Source organism: Cryptomeria japonica, chromosome 5, assembly GCF_030272615.1.
Source record: "Cryptomeria japonica chromosome 5, Sugi_1.0, whole genome shotgun sequence".
NCBI classification, from domain to species: Eukaryota; Viridiplantae; Streptophyta; class Pinopsida; order Cupressales; family Cupressaceae; genus Cryptomeria; species Cryptomeria japonica.
The window spans coordinates 212,753,703-212,775,868 of record NC_081409.1 but is presented as its reverse complement, the minus strand read 5'-3'; the positions used below and the strand labels follow the sequence as shown (position 1 = coordinate 212,775,868).

The 22,166-nt window shown below is 34.6% G+C and overlaps 1 protein-coding gene across 1 annotated transcript; it reads right to left on the bottom strand.

The window, feature by feature from the left end:
• Positions 1-17,325: 17,325 nt before the first annotated feature.
• On the bottom strand, positions 17,326-18,989 carry LOC131030180 (pentatricopeptide repeat-containing protein At2g13600-like). Its single transcript, XM_059220498.1, has 5 exons — positions 18,877-18,989; positions 18,394-18,544; positions 18,074-18,319; positions 17,831-17,965; positions 17,326-17,505 (listed from the first exon to the last, which is right to left on the bottom strand). The coding sequence occupies exons 1-5, from the start codon at positions 18,987-18,989 to the stop codon at positions 17,326-17,328; spliced, it is 825 nt and encodes a 274-aa protein (XP_059076481.1).
• Positions 18,990-22,166: the final 3,177 nt, after the last annotated feature.

The window sequence follows — 22,166 nt, the reverse complement described above, 5'->3', positions numbered from 1 at the left end:
TTTTTCTTTAAATTAACATTTGTTTTTTAAAACTTCAAATTAGTCTTAAGACAAATATTTATTCCAAATATTGAAAATGATGAAAAGGAAATATTTGATTTAAGAAATCTGAATGTCAAAAAATTTAATTGTCTCTACTAAACTCATTTTTCAATTATTTTTATGTGTGTAAGCATTTAATAAACATTGGAAAGCTTAATAGTTGCAATTACTAGAGAAGATAGTAATCAACTTTACTTTTCATCACCATTAACATTCATATGCATGATATCTTGAAAACTTAAGAAATAATTAGATTCTAGGATGCAATGTCTGTTGAAATTGTTTTAATTTTTTTTTGAAAAATAACTATAATACAAGTAAATATAATAAATAATATGATAAGAATATAAATAATGATGTAAATTAATTCAATTTGATAATATTTTCTCTTGAATATCACACTTAATTGTATTGTGAATTTTTTAAATCTAATATTTCTTAAACTTATATCATCAATCATGTCCTAGCTAGTGAGAGGATACTCTTCTTCATGAGTGCTTTTGAAGTTTGTAGAGCATGAATTGGGGAGATGAACAACTATAATCAAAGAAACATTGTATAATTTATTTTTCAGTCATTCATGATAAATAATTGATTATTAGTATTTTTTTATATATTTTTTAATCATGGAAATAACTAAAGTATTCAATTGTGAAATACGAAGTTCCAATGAGTCAAAAAATATTCAAGAAGAAAGGTCCCTACATAAGTATTATTAATCTCTAGAGAAATATGAATCTATCAATTTTGTTTGAATGTGTGATTTAGAAATGTTCAAACTTCATTGGTTCTGAACAATGTATGTGGTACAAACTATGAAGGAAAGACATATTTCTAACTCAAGAGATGAAAATCTGACACACATATGCCTTTTGATGCAACATGGAGAAATGATACTAGTGGTTGTACACACATCAGCTAGGATAAGTATATACTTAGTATGATTGTGCTTAGTGTTTTAGTTATATTTTTTCTCACTGCATGCTTAATTCCACTTCATGTCATCATGAGTTGTGATGTTTATTATATTTAGAAGGGTTAAGTATCTTTTTTTTTTAAAAGAGGTTATCTATCCTAGTACTAGTTTGATTTAAGTGTACTTAATCATGAACTTTCCCTCAAGATCTAAACCACCAAGTTTTCTATTTTAGTTGGAAAACCTTCATTATAGATCCCCTTTGTTGATCCAATGATAAAACTTTATTACAAAGTCCATTTAGCCTATCCAATGACATGTATGAGATATTTTCATAGTGTATTGAATGGAGTAGCAAGATAAGAGGTATTGATCTTTGGGAGAAACTCCATGGTTAAGTATGTTTGAGTCAAAGTTGTATGGGTGATCTTTTGAGAATTCAAGTGAAAGTTCAAGTTGTTGTGGCACTCTTCACACCAACTTATCAATATAAGTTACTTTAAATATTTTTTATTGAAAGCCAAATTTTGTCAAACATATGGTTTTGTTCGATTTATTCTAGCTAAATAAAATATGGTCTATAACCTTTTCAATTTTTTTTTGGTCGATAAATAGCAGAGTCAGAAATATTTATATTTAAGAAGATAATGTTTCAAGTTTACATGTAGGTTAATAGTTTGTCAGCCCTTCCAGGCCTTCCCTAGCACTGGAAAATACAAAATGAGAACACTATCCATGATTGAAGCTATATTTCATTCCACTAGATTCAAGAAATTTCATCAAGAAATTTAACAAAAAACATGTTGTCTTCCTCCAAAGTATGAAATTATCATCATGATATCTTCTAACATATTTTCTTAAAGTCTAATTAAAAATAGAAGATCAAAGTAGCAAAAAAATCATATCTTTCCTTTTTCTTGTTTCAAATTCTACCCCTAGGCAGGACACCCAGGGAGGGAACTGTGCAGAGTACTACCATGACCACAACCATGACCACAACTCAATTGAAAATGTCCATTAAATATATATGTCTAGAATCACTTTAAGTCTTACTTACAAACATTAACTTATTCAAAAAAAGGTATTTTTGCAATTCTTACTTATGTAATCCTACTTAGAGAAGAAATTTCATGACAAAATGAGTGTTTTTACACTTTGGATAATTACATAAGAAACAATGCGAGATTACATTGAAATAATTTTTCTTTTGATATACTTTAAAATTTACTTTGAAAATATATTAATCAAAATAAAGGAAGAAAACTGAAGTTGTGAGTACAAAAACAATCAAAGAAAAAAATTATATAAAGAGAAATGTCTCACTTGTCTCATTTTTACCATTTTATTAGCATGTAAATTATAATGTCAATTTTACCAAAAGAAATATTTAAATAATCTTAAATTTTTTGTAAATACAAATATAAAATACACTAAAAAATAACATTTTATTAATTTATATCATTTTGATACTCAAAGCATATATGTCACTTTCTAGTGATTCAAGTTAAAAATTTGGACTGATTTTGATCCTTTATTTTATAAAAATGTAACACGAATTTGAAATTTTACCTAATCTTGATGCGTCACCCTAAAGATGTCACTATAGTTATATAGTTAGATATGAATTGTTGCAATAATGATACAATAATTAGAAATTGTATACCAAGTACTATAGGTAGAAAATATCATGATGTTTCTAGAAGAACAACTAGATATAAATTTCCAAATCAAATTTAAATAAGGAGTATTGTAGGAGTAGATTGATGACTCCTCAATGCACCAAGAAAATTTGCATGAATGAAATAATTTTCACATGAGAGAATGAAAAGAATAGATTTCTTGAACAATGGAACATTGATTGAATGGTTTAATATGAAATATACAATGAGATGACATTGCTTATAAAGGAAATGTGAGAGGTAGGATTAGACAAGACTGTGACATGCATCATAATCGTATGCAATGAGACACCTAAAGTTTTGGCATGATTAATTGTCATGAGATAATATATGATATATGACAAATAAATATTTTAGTAGGACACATAGGACCTAAGTAAACTTAAGCCATGTGAATAAATTTCATATTAGGAACTAACAAAAATAGTAGGTCCAAGACGTTTGCTAGGTCCAAAACTTTTGTCTGCATTTCTTACCAAAGACCTAATGCTTGCAAAAAATTCAAATTCAAAGATTTTAAACTTGGAAGTAACTTATTGTTTACCAGTACCTTTAGACCTTTCTTGCTCATATGACCCAATCATTGTTGCCATAAATGAGTAGATTCATTTGATTCCTTACATACCACTATTGCCCCATCTACCTAAGTACTCCCTTCTAGCTTGTAAAGGTTTCTAACTTTTGTAGCCTTCATGACCACTAATATGTCATTAGACACTTTAAGTACTCTACCTTGACAAGAGAATTTATAACCAATAGAATCCAAAATTCCCAATGAAATAAAATTCTTTTTTAGTTTTGGTACAAGTCTTACACCTATTAACGTATTTACAATGCCATCAAACATCTTGATTTAATACTCCCAATCCCAATAGTCTTACAAGAAGAATTGTTTCCCATAAGAACAACACCTCCATGAATAGGTTGGTAAGTGGAAAACCAACTCCTATGTGGACACATGTTCTTAGAAGCCCCAAAATCCAAAAACTATTCATCTTGATGTTGTAAGGTATTACAAATGGGTAAGTGCACAAAGACGGTGGTCAAAAAGGGAGTATAAGTGGACACTTTTTTTCTGAAATCAAGTGAACCTGAACTTGGAGGCAAAATTTGAAAGTCATCCACTCAAGATATGAAGATAATCAAAGAACAAATATTGTATTAATCTGAATCTAGTTTCCAAACTACTAAACTTTTTCAAAATTGGATAAGATTATGGGGGTCAAATCGTTTGCACACGAAAAACAGACCCTGATATTTTTTAAAAACATAACATAGTGTCTGACGTGCGCATCAAAAAAGTCATAGTTAGATTTAGTATTTTGACAAATCCTTTGGCAGAAAGATAGTTAAAAGTGAGCACTAGAAGATGTATATTTTTTTGTAATTTTTTGTTGAGTATTTTTTTTTAATGATTTTTCCAATTGAGCACATCTTGAAAAATTAGGTACCTATTCATGCACGAAGCATAAGTTGCACTAAACAAATCGAAAATACAATTTTTTGTTTAAATTGTAAATAATCAAGTGCACTGCAATAATATTTTTTTTTTTTAAATTTGGATAAGTATATCAAAAGTTATTAAAAAAATGGTGCCCCTATGTCTATGAGAACTATGGAGACACTGGTAAAAGAAATTCAATAATAATATGTTATTGTTGTTCAAATTGAAAAAAAATTATATGGTTAGAAAGCTCAGAAGATGGGTGAAAATATGGTGGTAATTTTAGAAATACACACTTGATGAAGTGTAAAATTGATAATGACAAAGTTGATAAACCAAGTTGATAAAATAAAACACGTAAAAAATGAGAGAAATGGAGGGAAATCAAACTTCCAAACCGTAGCTTTGTCATCCAGACCTATTTCCAAGCCTAAACAGTCAAAAGCGCATACGACATGTTATGGTATAGAAAGCGCGTATGGGGTACTTATGGTGTAAGAAGCATGTACACACTCTTTTTATTATAAATAGCGCATACATGCTCTTTTTACTATAAATAGCGTGTATGCGCTCTTTTTTACTATAAATAGTGTGTACGTGCTATTGTATAATATGATATTGTATATATAATATATGTATATACATATAATATATGTAATATATTATATGTGTATAATATGATATTGTATATATAATATGTGTATATACATATAATATATAATATTTATATATATGTGTATATAAAAATATATAATATATTAAGTATATATATACACATATAAGTCTATTGTCTCCCCCTCTCAAACGCATACAAGGTGCCTCTCTCTCTCTCTCTGTCTCTCTCTCTCCCTCTCTCCCTCTCACCTTCTCTCTCTCCCTCTCCCTCTCTCCCCTTCTCCCTTCCTCCATACCCCATCCCTCTCTCTCTCCCTCCCTCTCTCCCCTTCTCCCTTCGTCCATACCCCATCCCTCCTTCTCCCCACTTCTCCCTTCCTCCATACCCCATCCCTCTTTCTCTTCTTCTCTCCCTCCCTCCCTCCATACCCCACTGCAACTATGTCTACACTTCTATAGATGTAAGTGAATTTATTTCTTGTATGCAACTTCCTCTTTGTTTTTTATCATGTATGCTCTCCTAAGAAAATTTATTGATGGATTTGTGTGTGTATATTGAATAGGAGGAATAGGGTTTGAAATTGAACCATGGGTGCATTACCGTGACAAACAAGGAAACCTGCAACAATATTCTTCTCGAATGTGTTTTTAATGAGCAGAGAAGATATGTAAAATAGTGTCAACAAAGCAACATGATGAGTTAGAGTACCTACAATATATTTTTGAGAAGGAAACAACTGGTAGGAAGAGAAAGAGGGAGAGTAACACAGATGATGTCTTGGAGAATGATAGTGGTGGGTATGCGAGAGTTCCCATGTTGTTACATAACGCCTGTCACCTAAAGAAATTAAAGTTTGTTGTATGCATGGTAGTGGTAGTATATGATGATCATCACTTATCAAATAGCTTGGAACGGTACATACCCATAAAAGAAATCAAGTGTGTAATTCTTATAGTCACAATCGAGATCAAACCTATAACCTTGCAAATTTAATATCATCATATGTTTTAGAACTTAGGCAATACTCTTAGGGTTAGGTCAAGCTCTTACACTTGCTTTTAAGCGAAGCCTCATTGTTTGTTCGCTTGGAGTATCTCTTATGCTGAGAATGGTCTAACTTAGCTATATCAAAACTAAACTACAGATGTTCTATTGTATGATGTTCTATTCATAACATTAAATTTAATATATCATTTTATTAGCCCACCATATGACCCCTTAGGTGTCATTAGAGGTTGTATTGTTTCCTAAGAGGTCATATGGTGTCTTGTGACCCCTTAGGACACCATATGACCCCTTAAGACACCATACGACCCATAACAACACCATATGGTGTCCTAAGGGGTCATAGGATGCCATATGACCCCCTTGGGACACTAATGACCCATAACAACACCATATGGTGTTCTATGACCCCTTAGGACACTATTTGGTGTTGTTATAGGTCCTATGGTGTGCTAAGGGATAATATAGTATCATATGACCCCTTAGGAAACCCTATGACCCCTTAGATGTTGTTAGGGGTCATATTGTGTTCTAAGGGTCATATTGTGTCCTAGATTCGATCTCTCTTTGTCTCCCTCCCCCCTCCTTCTTCTCTCCCTCTCTCCCTCTCCCTCTCTCTCTCTCTCTCAATCTCTCTCTCCCCTTCTCCCTTCCTCCATACCCCATCCCTCTCTCTCTCGCTCTCTCCCCTTCTCCCTTCCTCCATACCCCATCCCTCTTTCTCTTCTTTTCTCCCTCCCTCTTTCTCTTCTTCTATAATTCCTATAGTCACAATCAAGATCATTCCTATAACCTTGCAAATTTAATAGTATCGATATTCTGGAAATTAGGCAGTACTCTTAGGGTTAGGTCAAGCTCTTACACTTTCTTTTTAGCGAAGCCTCATTGTTTGTTCGCTTGGAGTCTCTCTTATGCTGACAATGGACTAACTTAGCTATATCAAAACTAAACTACTGATGTTCTATTGTATGATGTTCTATTCATAACTTTAAATTTAATATATCATTTTATTATCCCACCATATGACCCCTTAGGTGTCATTAGAGGTCGTATTGTTTCCTAAGAGGTCATATGGTGTCCTATGACCCCTTAGGACACCATATGACCCCTTGGGACACCAATGACCCATAACAACACCATATGGTGTTCTAAAGGGTCATATGGTGTTCTATGACCCCTTAGGACACTATTTGGTGTCATTATAGGTCCTATGGTGTGCTATTTGGTGTTGTTATAGGACCCTCCCCTCTTCTCTCCCTCCCTCCCCCCTCTTCTCTCCCTCTCTCCCTCCCTCTACCTCTCTCCCTCTCTCTACCTTCCCTCCCATCTCTCTCTCTCTCTCTCTCTCTCTCTCTCTCTCTCTCTCTCTCTCTCTCTCTCTCTTCGTCTCCCTCCTTCCCTCCTCTCTCACTCCCCCTACTCTCCCCCTCTCCCTTCCTCCATAACCTCTCTCTCTCTCTCTCTCTCTCTCTCTCTCTCTCTCTCTCTCTCTCTCTCTCTCTCTCTCTCTCTCTCTCTCTCTCCCTCTCTCTCCCTCCCCCCACTCTCCCTCTCCCTTCCTCCATACCCCCTCTTCTCTCCCACCCTCCCCCCTCTTCTCTCCCTCTCTCCCTCCCTCTACCTCTCTCTCTCCCTCTCCCTCCTTCCCTCTCTCTCTCCTCTCCCTCTCCCTCCCTCCCCCCTCTCCTCTCCCTCCCCCATTCCTTCTTCTCTCCCTCTCTCCCTCCTTCCCTTCCACCCCCCTCCTCTCTCCCTCCCGCTACTCTCCCCCCTCTCCCTCTCTCTCTCTCTCTCAATTCCTCCCTTTTCATTCACATTTTTTCTACTACCAATAGCGCATATGGGGTACTGAACCTATTAGTTCACTACCCTGCCATAACTTTTTTAAGGCGTAGGAGCACATACGTGGTACTTATTACTTGTAAGCACGTATGGGGTACCGAGCCCATTATTTGCTACCCTGCGATAACATTTTTTAGGCTTAGGAATGTGTACGTGCTACTTATTAGTACAGAATGGGAAAAAAAATATTGTTGGGCTTGCCAACATTTTATGGACTAACAGCACGTACGCGGTTATTATTGTAGCATGTACGTAGTACATAGACATAGTTTTAGTTGCCCAAGAGCCTCAACGACCTCAAAAGAAGTTTTTGAGGTTGTTGAAGGCCCCACTGGAACTGTGTTTGCACTTCTATCACTATTTTATACATAGAAGTAAGTGAATTTTTTATTTTCGCATGATTTCAAATAATTGAATTGTTGTTCTTATTAGTTTTGTCAATAGTATTGTGATTGTTTAATAGTTTGATTCCAAAAAGTAGTGATAAGATGCATATTTATGGTTATTTGTTTGTTTATGAACTTTTATTTACATATATATGTAATATGATTCTATTTAGGACAACCGATATTAAGTACCATGCAATATATATATTAAGTAGAGCATTAAAAAGGCGGGAAAAAATAGAGGAACCTAACAATAATTCTCTTTGGGCATTCTCAGGTAGACTACCATGCAAAGACAAGGTTGTTGTTGATGCACTAAGAAAATTAATTGAAAAGTTTTGGCATGACAACACAAGAGTTTCACCCAACCAAAGAGATGTTGTTAGAAGGCTAATTGGGTCTAAAAATCGTGAGCCACATGCCAAACACTATTTGGATATGACTCAAACTAAATTTTATGAAATATTTCTTCAAAAGTTTGCTCAAATAAGAATTTCTCAAAGATTTTTTGAAATGACAAAACCTTTTTATATTAAGAGCTCGATGGTTAGATGAGCAATTCAAGTTATGTAAGGACACATTTCCTCTTAGCACCATTGTCTCTATCATTGATTTCACTAAAAATTATACACTACAACCTCAAAATGAAGTGCAATCTATGTATTATCTCTTTACACAAGTTTCTATTTTTGTACACATAGCATTCATGCATGCAGATGATAGCACAGAGGAAGATAGAACTTGGTTGTAAGAGAGTATCACTTCCACATAAGTGATGATCATACTCATTCATCGGAGTTTGTACAAGGATACTTTAAATTTTTCTATGATAGTTTAAGGGAAAGGTACATATGATACAACCAACACTTAATATGGTCAGATAATTGCACCGCACAATTCAAAAATGCAAGGATGTTTTATTGGTCGACAAGGATGCATATGACAAGCGGTGTACAACATTTTTGGAATTTCACTGAGGCTAGACATGGTAAGGGAGAGCACGATGGTGCGGGAGCATGTGTGAAAAGAGCCCTAGCTAGAGAAGAATTGAAGTATGAAAGTGGTGTTGAGTTGATAGATGTAGAAACAATTGTGTGATGGTGTAAGTCTACGATGGGTCCAGATAATCCAAGTACGTCAATGGTTCATAGATATTTTTGGTTGATCACTAAATCTAACATTAAAAACTATCTCGATTGTTGTACAGTTGCAAGATCGAGTGACATGCACTCATTTATGAGTTCAAATTCAAGTTCACTGGTAATTTATATGAGATAGATTGGTTGTTTTTGCTCTTCATGCATGTATTGTATGACTCTCGATGTTCTAGCGCTTTGGGATGCACGATAGGGGCATACCTAGCGTAAACCTACCCACCCAGACGCGCTCGTGGCATCAGTTTGTGTACATGATGAACTAAATCAATTCTAGCCAATCTTTTAACTTTGTATTGCATGCAACTGATGGTTTTTGCAGTAGGCGAAAAAATGATACCAATTGAAAATGGCTCTGAGTTGTCAAAAACTGAGATAGGCCATTGTAGAGTAGCCTCACATGACCCCATGGGTTCAAATGGATTGACCATATGTGTCTTGTATTTGAAGAAACAGTCTGTCAAATTTTGACAAGTTTTTTGGACTCAGGGCACTTGAGAGATCGCACCGGTATGGTATGACTCTTGACGTTCCGGCACTTCAGGATGCACGAAATGGGCATGCTGAGCATAAATCTGCCCACCCAGACACGCTCATGATGTCGGTTTGTGCACATGATGAACCAAATCAATTCTAGCCAATCTTGCAACTTTGCATTGCATGCAACTAACGGTTTTTGCAACAAGCAAAAAAAGCTACCAATTGAAAATGGCTCCAATTCATCAAAAACTGAGATAGGCCACGCGACCCCACGTGTTCAAATGGATTGACCATATGTGTCCTGGATTTGAAGAAACAGTCTGTCAAATTTTGACAATTTTTTGGACTCAAGGCGCTTAAGAGATTGCACCGGTATGGTATGACTCTCGACGTTCTGACACTTTTGGATGCACAAAAGGGGCATGCCTAGCGTAAACCTACCCACCTAGACGTTCTTGTGATGTCATTTTGTGCACATGACGAACCGAATCAATTCTAGCCAATCTTGCAACTTTGCATTGCATGCAACTGACGGTTTTTGCAGTAGGTGAAAAAATGCTACTAATTGAAAATAGCTCCAAGTCATCAAAAACTGCAATAAGCCATTGTAAATGAGCCTCACGCGAACCCACAAGTTCAAACGGATCGACCATATGTGTCCTGGATTTGAAGAAACAGTCCGTCAAATTTTGACAATTTTTGGACTTAGGGAACTTGAGAGATCGCACCAGTATGGTATGACTCTCGACGTTCTGACGCTTTGGGATGCACAACAAGCGCATGCCTAGCGTAAACCTACCCACCTGAACGCGCTTGCAACGTCGATTTGTGCACATGACGAACAAAATTTTACCATTGCGAGCGTGAGGGTGCTCTCGCACCAAACACATATTGTTGTTTATATTCATATTGTCAATTTTTGTTGTTTATATTCATATTGTTGATTACATATGCAAATATTCATTTAAATTTATAAAAGGACAGCTACCAAATACAGTAAGTACACAATAATGAACTGAATACAAGGAGTTTTGTAGGGTTAATTCAACATTTTAGAAATTTTATCAAATCATATTCCACGATTGCAATGTTTTATATCATATATTTTTGTTGTTTATATTCATATTGTTGATTACATAGGCAAATGATCAATTAAATTTCTAAAAGAACAACCACAAAATACAACGAATACAAAATAATGAACTCAGTACACATTTATTGGATCGAATATTGACATTTATATATATATATATAAAAGGCATGCCTGTCAAGTCAATACAAGTATTACAAAAATGTGGCATATGCCATGTCCAAATCCATATACAATAAAAATGTAGAATATATCTACATGTATTGGTCATTCTATGACAAAAACTAACACTATATGATCCTAAACTTGTGGTGGATCATCAAAATCAAGCCTCTTCGATGTAGTACGCGGCTCTGTAGATGGATGCAAAACCACAATTCAAAAGCCAAGTTAGAATTCTTTTGTAGAAAATATTTCACAATTAACAACATAACTATGCATTTAACTATAATTCCTTTGCAATTGAAATGTAGATTACCTCATTGGTTGATCTAGGAGCTAATGTCTTTGCTCTCCTCTCCTTGTCACTCTTAGGAGTTTTCTTGAAGACATACTTAAATGGATCCACATTATGGTCGTATCGCGAAGGGGTCTACTGTAGATTAAATGTACAATCAATACAATGTACTAACATAAATATATCAAAAAACACTTAAAATCTATAATATAGAGAACAATGACGTACCAATGCCTGAGATGCTTCTCCAATGGACTAAGGATGGCTCACCATCAATGGAGAAACTGTCGCTATTACCTATACAAAAAATGTTCAAAGATTAAATACAATTAATATAATGATAAGTATTGTAGGTTAAAAACAATTAATTTTACATATCAAATAAATGTGTACCAGATCCTGAGATGCTCCTCCAGTGCACAGAGGAGGGTTCGTCATTGATGAAATAGGTATGGATATTTCCTGTATGAAAAAATTATAAGATTATAATATATCACAAGTTCACATGTACGTGTGCATATAATCATGAAATCAAGATAATAAAGTAGAGATACATACCTCCGCCCTCTCTTGATCCATGGGTGAATCAGGTGCATTCAACAAATCCACATAGCTCAATGGCCACTATACATGTAAAATAGACAAAAAAGCATTAATCAATCTACAAACCCCAACTAATACTTGATTTCAACATTTTCAAACAATTGTACAGCGTAAAATGTGTTCAATTACCTTCTTCCCACGTTTTGGCATCTTCGAGGAATCTTTTTTCTTAGGACGATCCCTAGACGCGGAGAGGGTACCCTAAAAAAACAAAATTAACATGAGATATTAGTACAGATAATAAATTAAACATACTTTTAAAAATCTAAAATGAAATGACTTGCATATTCCATCAAAACAATACATAAAAAGGGTCATACAAAATATGATACCGTATAGCCTTGTAGGCCAAAATCGATCGCTGAGAGCGTGCTGTCATCAATCTGGGACATTTGGTCCCCTGTCAACACCTACAAACCAAAAATTGAACCAAGCATTAAAGATAGTTAGTATATCTTGTATTTTTTTGAATTCAAAGTGTATTATTCTATTTTAACATGTTACAAAATTTATACCTCAAGCATCGAAGTTGCAGCTCTAGTTACTGGGGGAGGAGTATGGGATACCACTACTGCACCCTGAAATGCATATTATTTGTCTCAATTTAAATCGATGTATAAATAAAAATTCATTTATGTAATTAAAAATTTAAAGTGATTGATAAATAAAATGCTATGAATTCAAATCAACACACCTATGTTTGTCACTCATGGGCAAACACCATGTCCATCAACTCATCTATCAGCACGAAATCCTCAGTCGTGTGGACCTAACATCTACTCCTACAAAATGTGCACAGATGAGATGAGGATCCATCTGCACTGGCTACATCATCTATCCTCGAGAAACTGACACACATATGCTAGATGGGCTCTATGTCACCACCTGGAACAACTAATGGCTCATCATCTAATACAATAGGGTGCTAATGATGTCCCATGTTGAATGATGGCACCAGTCAATGTTGTGGCCGCCTGAAGAGTTTGTAGCTCCATCGACTCTTTCATCTCTACTAGGACAACCTGATGCACCTTGGGTTTGGGTACTAGGGGTGGTGACTCTTCGCGAGTAATCACCTACGGGCTCCAAGTCTATCTTGGGCAGAGCCACCACCTCTACCATAGACACCTCTACCATGGAACTCTCTCATGTCAAAATAGTTTGGGTGCACATTGAGCACAAACTCACAATATACTTTTCTCAAAAAATATAGTGGCACCTCATAATTATTACAAGGTGGATCATCAAAGACCATCCACCACCTCTACCAAAAAAGATTCTTCATCTACACATTGGCACACCAATGTATGGGAAACCTCTTTGCATTAAGAGGTAATTACTGACCAGTTTTGGGATCAATGAAAAGGGCACATATTTGTTGTTTACTAATATATTTTTTTTTTACTCCCTCGTATGATAGCCCATTGACATAGAATTGACGATACCTATCCCTAAAGCTTCTCCATTTGGTAATTTGTGTCGAAACAGTTATTACACCACTAGCTAATGTTTCTAGGCTAGTGGTGAGGGATTGATGATGCTCAAGTTTGGATGTTTTCAATTTAACAATCAATCTATTGATTTTAGATGTATTTTGTCCTAACTGATTAATTAATTGCTCTTGTGTTTCGAGTGTGCGATCAAAAGGAGGAATTGGGGGTGTATCTTGTGGGTTTTCAGGAGGAGCATTTGGTTGTTCTTATTGGAGATTAGAAGAATCTGGTTTTTGAAACAAAAAATGAAAAAACCTAATCAAAATTAATGAAATTAAATTCAAAATGTAAAACAAATTGAACAAATGGGAAAGAAAGACAAAAATAAACAAAAAATAACCTTGATCCATAGTCTGCAAGAGAAATCTAGCACCCCATTTGTGGTTTAGGAGAAAAAATGAAGAAAAAACAAACTAAAAATGCGCTATTCATGGGAAAATAAGACCCATTTTTTTTTTAAACTTTTTTTGACAAGAATTGCATATGCGGTTCTTTTGGGATTATTAGCGCGTATGTAGTCATTTCAAATTTTAGAACCGCATACGCACTGCTTGTTTTTCCATGTTTTTTTTGGGTGGTGTCCATTTTTCTGACCACCATCATTGTGCACATACCCAAACATATAACACTTCACCAACCATACTTGAACCAATCTCAACAGATTTTTCTTCCTTTTTGGATTCATTGTTCTCCTCTTTCCTTTTCCAAAAATCTTTCTTGAGATGCCCTGATTTATTGCAATAGCAACATTTCGTAGCCTTTTTGCCTCTTGACTTGGATCTGGATTTACCTCTCGAACCCTCCCCCTTTTCTATGGATCGGCCTCTAGTTACCATTGCTTCCGATGTGGAGGTTTCTACATTAGACTTCCTTCACACCTCTTCAAACAAAAAAGCTCCCACAACATAATCAAATTCAAGAGAGTTAGTTGTACTAAAGCTAATAGAAGTGACTAAGTGATTCCAAGATTCAAGCAAATAGCATAACAGTGAGACTACTTTGTCTTCATCTTCAATTTTTACATCCATACTACCCAATTGACGAATAAGGGTATTGAAAAAATTTAAATGATCGGCAATTTTTGTACCTTCCTTCATTCGCAAACTATACAATTGTTTTTTCAAGTAGATTCCATTTGTCAAGGATTTTGTCATGTAAAGACTCTCCATTCTGCTCCATAAACCTACTATTGTATTTTCTCCAACAATATTAAAGAGAACCTCATCTACCAAACACAACCGAATTGTGCTTAGAGATCTCATATCCAGATCTTCCTAGTCCTCATCAGACATATCTATGCGGTCCTTTGATTTTCTAACCAATGACTTGTGTAATCCTTGTTGCACTAACAAATCTTGTGTCTTGAGCTTCCATAGCTCAAAGTTAGTTTTGCCATTAAATTTCTCCACCTCAAACCTAGCATTCAAAGCCTTTGCCATTTGTTGCTAGAAAACTCAACACCAAATTCTAACATAGCCTCTACAAAAAAGAATTGCTTTGATACCACTTGTTGTGCAAGTGGAAGAAAAAGCCCTAGATAATTAAATATTGTAGAATGAGTTAGATGCAAATAAATTTTGAAGAAAATAAATGAACATCAAAACAACACACAAGACACGAATCTGCATGTTAAAACCTTGACAAAATGCCAAGGAAACATCCACGGTGCAAGGTATTGGTATTCTTATTGCTTAGGAGAAAATTAATTACAAACTTCATAGCTGCTACTCTCTTGCAGTCTGAATTTGCAAAACACAACAACAATTATTACATCACATTTGCCTTCATAGGCAACATAGATATATACAAACATTTTTCTAAATGCAATTGCGACCAACATAGAAATATCTCACTCAACTCCTTAAAAGAAAGTAGGAAATTTCTCACAAAGAAAAAACTCAAAAGAAAATGGGAACTTTCTCACAAAGAAGAACTGCTTAAAAGAAAGTAGAAACTTTCTCACAAAGAAGAAGTGTTATTCCGAAGGTGAGAAGAAATCAGGAATTTCTCATTTATATAACTTCATGTTTCTAATTCTTGTCACCGTCAAACAAAAGAGATACAAATTCACACCCATGTTGTAGACAAAACATTTCATCATTTTTTTATTTCTTTTTGTTTTTGCAGCGGAGCAACAAATAGGAATGGCATATAATGAACAATTTTGCTTTCACTAATTTTGGGTTATTCACTATAAGGTTTCCTATTGTAGCCAAGCATGGAAGATGATACTAAAGACTATATTTGGCACGATCAATGGGAACCATGTAAGATACACTAGCCAAGGAAAAACATAATAATAGTATTAATGAAGGATGCATCTCTTACTCTAAAACAATTAACTTTTTACTGTCCGTTATGACCATTTGCATCATTTGTCTGAGCATTCCTTTGGTTTATTCCTTGTAGTACTGCAAAATCGAGGAGTTCAGGTTACTGCCAATTCTATATTTACAACAAATCTTCCCATGCCAAATGTTATATTGACCAAGGCCTTCCGCAACAACAAAACACTTGTCGATTTCATTCCGGGCAAGTTCGTGTAATAGATTCCAGGGCCTCCTTATTTATCATTCATCATTTTTAATAAATGGAAGAAGTGACCAGGCAGGTTAACGAAATAAGAATGATAATCATTATTTTTGTGATGTATGGCTCAATCTTCTTGAGAAACTACTATCTGTTATGGCTGCAGTATTGCAATTATTTGGGAAATTAAAGCAATTCTAAATCAAATAGCATTCACTTACTAGATGGTAAGTAGATATGGCTAAAACTAAAAGCATGGTTCAGAATGAATTTGATATTGGTTTCTTAAACAATTTAGTTTTAACATGGGTGGTCCAATTTTATGATGTAATGCTGATAGCACGAAACATGAGATTTTTAGAAAATTAATGACATTTTGATTGTCATGCTAAAATAAACATTGTTATGTTAGGCACCCCTCATATTTTGAGGCAGGTGATTTTTTTTTTAATGTTTCAGTGGTCCTTATGGGTGTAAGGAATTAGAAAAAATTTTCATTGGGATTTTACATGTTTGTGTGCTTAGGATTTGCATCCTTGGTTTGGGTTTCGTTCAATTGTACTTGTACTTGTAGTGACTTATATATGTTATAAGAATCTTTCTTTATTCTAATGATGTCTTAACTTACCCTGGTGGTGTGGTGTCCTCTTCCATTTTTTATTGAGAATCTTATGGTGGTGTGTACATTGATCTTGGAACCATTATCCAAAATTCCTTGTCTAAGATAAAATTCATATCTATCTATATATATATAATATATAAATTAAATCATTCCACCATGTCTAGAGTCTAACTTTTGATGATTGGATATCAAACACTCAACATTGGGGTATATCTCATTGTCAAAGCAATATGGTAAGGTGTCCATGAATCCATAATTTATGTGGTATACTGAACTCTAGCAAAGACCAAAATGTAATGTAAAGGTACTCTTTTCTTGAATAATTCTTAAAAATAAAAAAATCATACTATAGACTTCAATCATATAAATTTATATTGACTTAAACTAAGTGTGCATGGCAGTTTTATTAAAATAGAAAACATGTGTAATTTATCAAATGAGAAATGAATTTTTTTACTTCAAAGTTTATTTAAGTTATTGTTTATATAGATACTTGTCATGAATATTTTATTAACTTTCAATTTTAGTTTTTTTCTTTTGAATTCTTCAACTAATTGATTCTTCTAAATTAGAATGATTGAAAAATAATTTTTTTGTTCAATAACAAGTCAAGGCCAGGATACATTTAAAAGTGATGAAAATATACATTAAAGTCATGAAAGTAGAAAAACCACAACCAACCAGAACCAATATCAGAAGAACAAAAACATCCCAACAATAGAAAATGAATGAGTGTGTCAAATGTAAGGGACAACACAAAATATGAACAAAATATCAAACAAGGGGCCATTTAATGCTCATAGATTTCTATGAATAAACCCCAACCAAGAAAAAACCCAAATGAGACGGAAGACTTAAGAGGTATTATCAATAAAACCAAAGATAAAAGACCATCAACGAGGACCCAAAAACAACATAATAGAACTGGAACAGAGACGGGGCACCTTGAAGCAAATTAGTCCAATGCCTAACGAGAGGAGGAAGCCGGAGAGAATGCCACAAAGCCGGCAAAGGGGGAAGCCACCGTTGCAAACTCCACTTCACGGACTTGGTCACCATCATTATCACTTGAGCTTGATGATGTTTCCACCTCATTCTTGACGTTTAAACTCTCCATAAATTTGTAGTCCATCACCCAATCCTCATTCTAATCCACATTATCACCAATAATGTCAAAGCCAATTAGCCCATATGTGCAATGAATCCCATTAACCGTTTGAGAAATTGAATGCTTCTCTGGACGATGATCAATCTGAAATCCCAAAAGATTTTATTCCAAACAGAAAGAATTGGGAATCTATTGGGAATCTAGGAGTAAGAATACCAGCTTCCATTCTAATGGCATAGTGCAGCTTGTAGGAAATGGTTAAATCCTTGTCAATGCTAATCAAAACCTTGTCCAATTCACCCAAGAAGTCTGCTTTGAAAACCCTTCTACAGAGTGTTTCTACAGCAGCCTTTTATTCCCCGACCGTGAGGATCATGGCAAGAAAAAAGGCAGGAATGTCTGTATTGACTCTATAGCGGTGGGTAGTTCTAAAGAATTCTCCCCCAAGAACACGACAGACAGCATGGAAGTAGAATTTGTGGGAATAAGGATGAGATGGCTATTATTAATCATGATTAATAATTTATTATATATGCAGCATTCATGTCGTTTAGTATTTGCAACCCTTATCCTCTAAACCTACAAATAGAATACAAGCGAAGCTTACATGATCAGGGTGCATTCCAGATCGCTTTATCAGGTCAAATAGTTTAAGAGCATCCTGGAAAAATCCGTTTTGTGCATATCCTGCAGTCATAGCATTCCATGAGATCACATTTCCTTGAGCTATTTTGTCAAAAAGTTCAGGAACCTTCTGTATGCTACATCTTGCATACATATCTACCAGGGCACTTACAACTACAACATCTGACATTAATTCGCTTTCGATTATGCTTTGATGAATGTCCATACCCTGTTCCAAACTCCGATTTTGGGACAGGCTGGGAGAATGATGGCAACGATTGAGGAATTTGGCTTTAAACCTACCAGTCGAGTTTGATTAAACCTCTCCAAGGCCTTTTCAACAAATCCATCTCGCGCGTAACCCGCAACCATGGCATTCAATGAGATGACATCTCGTTGAGGTATTTCTTTGAAAAAACTCAAAGCCAGGTCAACAACACCATTTGTACACACCCTGCACTCATAGCATTCCAGGAAACTACGTTTTTTTCTGGCGCTTCATCGAAAAGTCGTAAAGCCTTATCAAGTACACAATTTTAAGCATATTCTGAAATCATAGCATTCCATTAGATCACACTGTTCTGAGGCATTTTGTCAAACAATTCGCGTGCCTTGTGTACGCTTCCACCTTTTACATACATATCTATCAGAGTATTCACAATTACGACATCAGACAAAATTCCCTTTCCATTATACCTTGATGGACGTTCATACCCTGTTCCAAAGCCCTTATTTTACCACAGGCTTGGAGTGTGCTGGAAGAGGTTAACCGATCGGGTTGAACACCTGTTTGTTGCATTTGCTGAAACAGAGCCAGTGCATGGTGAAGAGACGTCTGGTTTTGTCATTTTGTCAAACACTTTACGCGTATCTATGCAATTACAGCACTTAACATACATGTTGATAAGGTAATTTTTGAAAATTTGTACATGTAGCATAAGCGAATCCCCTGCGATTGATGAGAGAGTGGATTTGTTTACCTTGTGAAAGCCCTCTCTTTGTAACGCAGGTCGCCTAGAGTCTGAGACTAATAGAAGAATCTAAAGTTGGGTTATGTGTTGAGGAGAATTTGTGGCGCCTCCTTCATGACACCCTCCCTGCGTGATGTGAGGAGATTGAGATTGAGACGAAGAGCAGATGGCATTGGCATAGTTATTACATGATTGTCATTCAAATCTACTTCCACCACAGTCTTGAGCTGTGGCTTTCAATTGTCCTAGGGCGGATTATCCCGCTCAACAAACAAATATATATTACAAAGATTGAATAACTCAACCCAGATTACACTTCCATAGGTATAACCCAAATCAACTCAATGCTCACATCAGAATTTTTAACCTTATAAATTCGAGTAGTAGTAGTATGGCATTTTTTAATGTTTTTTTAAAGATGATCAAGTCTATGAGTTTACGGGTTATTAGTAAATTGAATAGTTTTCAATGAGTATAAAGTCTTGTTGATTTTAAGGTTCTTGACATCATGATGATGATGGGCTATGACTATGTGGAAGGCAATTTTTGACAAAATGGATGGTCTCAATCTTTCACCCTCAAGAGAAAAAAATTTAGCCTAAGACTCGTACTCATGAAATCAATACAACTCAATATGTTGGTTCTTTTCATATCCTAAGAAACACACTCAAGAACAAAGTTGAAAAGATAGCCAATGTATTAACTCACAATCATTAGTGGCTTCTTCTTTCTAAATGAGAAATGTATCAACAATTATAAAATATATTTCTAGAAGAAATCTCAAAGTTTGAAGTATAATCCCCTTTGGATTTTTATTGATGTTTTTAGTAAATGACCTATTGGTGATTCCCACATGTCATGCATATAGTCATTTGTACAAATAATTTCATATTATTAAATGCACTACTTGATCTTAATTTGAACCTATCAATTTATAATGCTAAATCTTTTATTTTTAAGTTTCTTTCGACTAAGTCACCCATGCAATCGTACCGTGTAGACAAAACTAAACCCATGATCTACTCCTCTAACTTTAAAATTCAAAATCTCACTTCTTTGGTCAAAATGTTACTGTGTGACAACTATATGAAGTAAAATTCACAAGGTGACAACATGTATCACAAACAAAACGAACACACACCCTGCTATAATAAGGGCTAGAATCGAGCTAGATTAAGCTAGACTATGCTAAATAGTTCTAGAATCGACACTAAAATAGCTCTAGAATCACCCTAGAATTTTAGGGGAATAATCACCTATAGTTTAGGGTTAATTAATCAGCATGCTAAAATAAGATGGAAGTTATAGTTGACATCTATTGACTACCTATAAAATGATAGAAACCCAAAACAATGGCATCGACTTATTCTAGCCACGTGTCTATTCTGGCTCCAAAATGATAGTATGAATTGTAACTAACACACGTGTTAGTCGCATGTTTTACACCATTGATTTTGCAATTAATGACTGTGATTGACTAACATATCACTGATCTATTTTAAAACCAGAATAAATGCAGCCATTCTAACCCCTACTATTTTAAGTGCTAGCAGGTTTATCCTTATCCTTAGCAAGGCACAAATGAATTTACTGATTAAGTAATTCTATGGTGGAGGATATAGTTGCTGCCCCGGTTGGTGTTGTGAAAGAGATGGATCTGATCCGCGAGAAGCTTCGTTGAGCCCATCTTATAGGTATGCTTGCAGTAATTAAACGACTGATGTTTAGAGTAATCTACGTAGCAAATTCTATGAAGGAGAAAACTAAATGAATTTTTATTATCTACGATATAGGAAATATTCCTCGCTTCATATTTGTCCGTTAAGGTGTGTATGGTATGAATCATCAAGGTTTCTCTGCATCAGCTATTTTATTCTTCTCGAGACATTTCCTTAATTAACATTGGTATTGTTCAATATGCAGGGACAAAAACTAATGAATTAAGGAATTTTATCTATTACTTTTATCCATAATAAAATGGCCTTTTCCAATATTATCATTGACAATTTCCAAAAAAAAACTAAGAAACGGGGGTAAATTGATGGATCAATAGCTGATAGTATTTATCAGTAAACTATACAGAAATAACATGTATGATAATTAAGTTCGTATCCTCCTGTAAAAAGATTTTTTTTTTGGAAGAATGCACATTATTGTTTGCCAAACCTCCACTGTAAAAGGATTTTTTGGGGGAAGAATGCCCCATATATAAATGAAAGAGTGCAAACTATACAAAAATAATGCGTATGATAATTAAGTTTGCAGTCTCATGAGGGTATGAGCTCCTACTCTTTAGCTGTTGAAAATGGTTTGGGGCTAGAAATTGCCCCAATAGCTTAAAAACGTTATGTTCCATGTAGTATATAAAGAAAATGTATTACATTCATAAGACCACCATCGTCCTGAACTTAAATTTTTAAACGAACTCCATTACAAAATTTATGGAACCAACAACTTTAAAATTTCTCAATAGCTCCAACTCTATATTTTAGGAAGCCTCCCTCCATGGACCCCAACCTAAGTATCTTACCTTTTTAAAATAAACATTAAATTATTTCCATAAATTTGTAATTTTATTTTTTTCTTTATTTCCTTTGATTTTAATCTACAAAGTAATATTTTAACTTAATAAATAATTAAAAATTTGTTATTTAAAATATTATATTTGAAAGAAAAAAAAAATTAATATAAGTACTCTCTCATATAAGTACTCTCTCATTAAGTAATTTCTCATTAAGTACTCTCTCTCTCTATATATATATGCTAGTTATTTATTAATAATGCAAAGTTCTCTTCTAAAAGATTACTATGTGACAAAACAAGAAGCATCATGCTTCCATAAAGGTCCACACTTACACATTCTTATCCTTTTTATACCAACTTATGTTTACAAGCAATTTTTTTTCTCTTAAGTGTTTATTAATATAGTTAATTATTAACTAAATGATTCTTACACTCTTTTTCTTTAATTTAGTACAAGTTTGATATTCATAGCCTTAGAAAATAAAATGCAAGCCCATTAATAATAAGCAATGTGGTTTGGCAAAGAGAAAAACTTTACTTGACAATCCCACTATGTCTCCAAGGTTCTTCAAGCCCTTGATT